General features: G+C 55.8%; 1 protein-coding gene and 1 pseudogene across 1 annotated transcript, besides 1 other annotated feature; both read left to right on the forward strand.

Annotated features, from left to right (window-relative positions):
• On the forward strand, nt 1–929 carry Tc00.1047053509439.10 (annotated as a pseudogene; the record flags this gene model as incomplete).
• Nucleotides 1–4,360: a sequence feature (areas not merged during assembly with more than two copies in the genome that could not be assigned to a particular haplotype).
• Nucleotides 1,768–2,901, forward strand: Tc00.1047053509439.20 (UDP-Gal or UDP-GlcNAc-dependent glycosyltransferase, putative; the record flags this gene model as incomplete). The annotated part of the gene is made up of 1 exon (XM_798232.1): nt 1,768–2,901. One exon carries the CDS (start codon nt 1,768–1,770, stop codon nt 2,899–2,901), a length of 1,134 nt encoding a protein of 377 aa, XP_803325.1.

Genomic DNA, 4,360 nt, shown 5'->3' on the forward strand with positions numbered 1-4,360 from the left:
TGGTAAGCGACATTGTACTGCACGGATTGAGAAGTGTCACCGCGCTGTGGAGATGACGAACTCCCCGAGAAGCAAGTATTACTTTGGCTTTGGGATGTTTAGAATGTGTGATGATAATACGGCGTTTGAATGTCTTGCAAATATTGTCCGAGTACGGGGAGAGCACAATGGTGAGTCGCCTTTCAATGCACCGATATCTTCCCACCTCGGAGGTAAAATATTATGCAGGTTGGCAAAGTTAATGCGGCCGAATGATTTCAATTTGCTCGTGTCGAAGCTCAGGGATTATCTCATGTCCGAAAATTTTGGGAAGTGTGCCGTGTTTGCGTTTTTGAATGGGGCTTTCGTGGCTGCAGTAAGGCGCAAACTGAAGGAGCTGAGGCCACCAACACGACGTCAGCCACGCCGCTGTGCGCTGGAGGTGTTATTCGCAGGAGCGCCTCACCAGGCACTATTTTTTGCCGTCGATGGAATACCGTTACGAGAAAATTGATGTGGAGCGCGGAGTGCTGTAAATAACGGAGGCCGAAGGCTTTCCGCTGGAGGACGCCTTTTCTTTGTGGACTCAAATCCGGTGACGCTGTTTGGGCTGCGGATGGCTACGGCGGGTGGGCACCACACCACCGCCAGCACTGTGAGGCAGTTCACTGAGTGCCTGGCGGCGTATTTTAATTGTTGGGAGGAATCATCTCGAGACATGTCGTGGGAGATTATTTATGTGCAGCACGCAGACAGCACGCCGATGAATGACTGGCGGAGATGTGATGTCGTCAATTCCAATAATGTGAGCGACGATGAAGGCCGTGAAATAGCGGCATTTTGGAAGGAAGAGGTGCGCCCGTACCAAGTGTCAATATCGTCCGGAGGATTTAGAAGAGACGAAGCACTCCGAAGTGTGTAGGAACCGTCGAAGTAGGAAAAAAAATTAGGGAATGAAAGGGGCAATTTTGTTTTGTGGGAAAGAAATATTGTGGGAGTTATATATTTTTGGATATTTTTTTGTGTGCATACGGTGCAGGTGCACCAGCACCAGGTGACAGTGTTACAAAAAGATGTCAAAACTGTCCAACGCTATCGAACATAACAGTGACAGAAGAAATTAGGGAGGGAGTGGGGTTGATTGGTTTCTGGTGAAAAACATTGGGTGATTTCTATATGGTATGTTGATTGTGTGTGTGCACAAGAGGCATAATTGGAGAATTGCCCCGGTATGAGGGAATCATTGTGGCTGGCGGTGTCGCAGTACCACTGCATTTTCCATTTTTTTCTGTTGTGTTCTAAGGCCCATCACTAACAGAGGCGTCTTTAAGGGATGGACGAAGGATAAGTTCTATTGGGGAAATGGTGCATTCCGTGTGGCTGCATGGAGTGAGTGCCGCATCCCATTGATGGTGAGACGGCATTTTCGTGCTGGTGCCAACATTGCTTCCTCTTGCGATTTCATGCTTGACTGCTTCATCGTGGCGCCAGAGCCGGTCGCCCTGTATTATCCGGGGAAGCCAAGAGCCAGCAATGCTGCCCTCATGGAATTGTTGTTGCTGACGCAGGGCTGACGGCATCGACCAGCGCCCGGACCAGCCGCGTATTACTGGGGCACACAGTTGTAACACCACGAGGTCTGGGGGCAGGTGTTGCCGTGCCGTCTGCGGTCCATCGGATTTGTTTGAGAGAACACGAGAAAAAACATAATAATGATAAATTGCTCTACGCCCTTACACGCTCTCCACCCCTTTTTCTTTTGCCTAGCTTCTCACACCAACAGCGACCATGGCGAAGCCGAAACTTCTGACGCTGAGGCGTAAGCTGAAGCGAGTTGCCGTGCTGCTGATTCTCTTCATTGTGGCCACGACTGTTCTGACCCTCAGGTTCGACACCGCTGCCGATGATGGGGCGCCGGAGCCCAACAACCTCCGCCACTCGCATGCCACCGCGGCGGAAGATGCAGCACTTGCTCACATCCCACGCAGTGTTGTGGACACGTGGAGCCGGCGGGAGTACCTGATTGTGCTGGGCGTTCCCTCCATTGACGAAGAAGCGAGGCGAACGCAACGCAACCTGCAGCGGTCGACGTGCTGGCGGTTCCCCGGAGTGGCGACGAGGGCGAACGACTTCACCGGTGCATTGCTCGTGCTGTACGTTATTGGGCGACACCCGTCGCACGGATATGACTACTCTGCCGCGATGCTGGAGGAGGCGGCACAGTGGAACGATGTGGTTGCGCTGCAAATGAACGAGGGCCTCGTGACGACTAACAAAACAGTTGGCCACTACGGCTTTTTTGGAGCTGAGGCGAATGTCGGTTTGAGCCGCAAGGTGTACATGTGGTTCGACCTTGCGCTCCGTCTGTTTCCGACCGCGAGGTACATTGCGAAGGGTGATGACGATATTTTTCTTCGTGTGCCGCTGTTTGTTGCTCACCTGCGCCTCCTGCCGCGCCGAGGGGTCTACATGGGATACCACATTGGTGTCGCCCAGTTTGCGAATAAGCGCTTCCCGGGTAACACTTTTATGTTTGGCTGGTGCTTTACTTTGTCGAGGGACGTGGCGGAGGCGTTGGTGTCGTACAAGCCTCTGAGGCGCCTGGCGTACCTGCCGTACAGCGAGGAACGTGATCACGAGTTTGCACTGCTTCAGTTTCACAGTGACGACGCCATGGTTGGTTGGGTTCTTGAGAAGGAACTGAACTACAAGCCGATGGTATACGTGAAGATGCTGCCCTGTCATTACCATGACGCCCGCGATGACACCGGGCACTGGCAGGTGGTGCCGACCTCGATGTGTGTCCATCATGTGCGGGGGGACGACTACGCCGCGCTCATGGCGCGCTTCGGCAACGACACATCGCCTGTCGCCCGTGTGGAACGGTACTCAGAAGACGTGATATACCCCTGTTGCGATTGAAAAATGAAAGAAATGGATGTTTTTCTGTGCGTGTTGAATCTTAAGGTATTGCTTGATTGGTTGCTGCATCCCGGTTTGTGCCCTATGTGCTCTGTGGCCTAACGACGTGGGATGTGTCATTGACCGCTCAGCGTCCCTGTGGAGCGTTCCACTCCCTGCCCTCGACCCGTTGGCGGGAGGAGAGAGTGGAGCCAGTGGGCGCCCGCTGCGTTGTGCCGCGGGTGTGCTTCTGCTGGGAGCACGCGATGAGAATGTGCGTGTGTGGGCCGGGCCGCCAATGAACGATGTATGTGGGTTTTTTTTCTATCCTGTGGTTTTGTTAATTGTGCGATTGGGAGATGGAGGGGATTCAGTTTTTTTTTTTTTGTGTGTGCGTTGCTTGTTTCGTCCTTTCCACTCCTGAGCCCTCACTTTTTGGTGGGTGGTTGCGGTTGGGAGCGGTTGGGGACTTATTTTCGTGTGTGTTCGTGTGATGTCTTTGTTAACGGAGCGTCCCACGGTGCGACTGCTGCCAGTGCTGGTGGTGAGGCTCCCGGTGTGGGGAGAGTGCGTGCCGTGACGCCCTCCCCGCCGCTGGTGTACCCAGAGGGCGGGGCAACGCCACTGGCCCACGGCCCCTGCTTGCTGACGACGCAGCTGCCCCTCTCTTTTTTCTCCTGCTTTTGTTCTTTTGTGGCAGTGTGCGCAGGGTAGGGGCGGCGCGGCCGTGCTTGCGACGTGTGCGGAGCGGCGCTGTGCGGGCCGGGCGACGGTTGCGCGCCGATGGCACGTGCCGCGGTAGGGGCGAGTGCGAGCTGGCGTCTGTGGCTTCTCCCGAGGAGGACGCCGCGGGGCCCTCTCCTTTGCGCCCCACCCGCGGCCATGCGAGTGTGGTGTCGAGTCCACCGACTGGAGGGAGAAGGAGCTGCTGCGCGGGCGGACGGGGATCAGACGACGGGTGGACTGTCTGCTGGGCGGCGGGCCTGCGGTGGCTCCCTGCGTCGTGCGGGACGCTCCTGGTCCCATCCGAGAGAAGTGCGCGCCGCTTCTTGTGGCGACGGTGTGTGCGGCGTGCTGGGCGGCGCACCGGTTGTTTGTGGACGACACCTTCGTTTGGTGCGTGTTCTCGCGGAGGGCGTTGTTGGTGGTGGATGCCAGCAGGAGCTGTGCGCACTGGCAATGCGGGCTACTTCATCGTGGTGCCAGAGCCGGTCGCCCTGTATTATCCGGGGAAGCCAAGAGCCAGCAATGCTGCCCTCATGGGATTGCTGTTGCTGATGCAGGGCTGACGGCATCGACCAGCGCCCGGACCAGCCGCGTATTACTGGGGCACACAGTTGTAACACCACGAGGTCTGGGGGCAGGTGTTGCCGTGCCGTCTGCGGTCCATCGGATTTGTTTGAGAAAACACGAGAAAAAGAAAAACATATTGTGTACGCGTCCTTCGGGCGTGAGACAGTTTCATGGGTGGTTCTTTTTT

The sequence above is a fragment of the Trypanosoma cruzi genome, genomic scaffold (genome assembly GCF_000209065.1).
Source record: "Trypanosoma cruzi strain CL Brener 1047053515435 genomic scaffold, whole genome shotgun sequence".
Taxonomy (NCBI): domain Eukaryota; phylum Euglenozoa; class Kinetoplastea; order Trypanosomatida; family Trypanosomatidae; genus Trypanosoma; species Trypanosoma cruzi.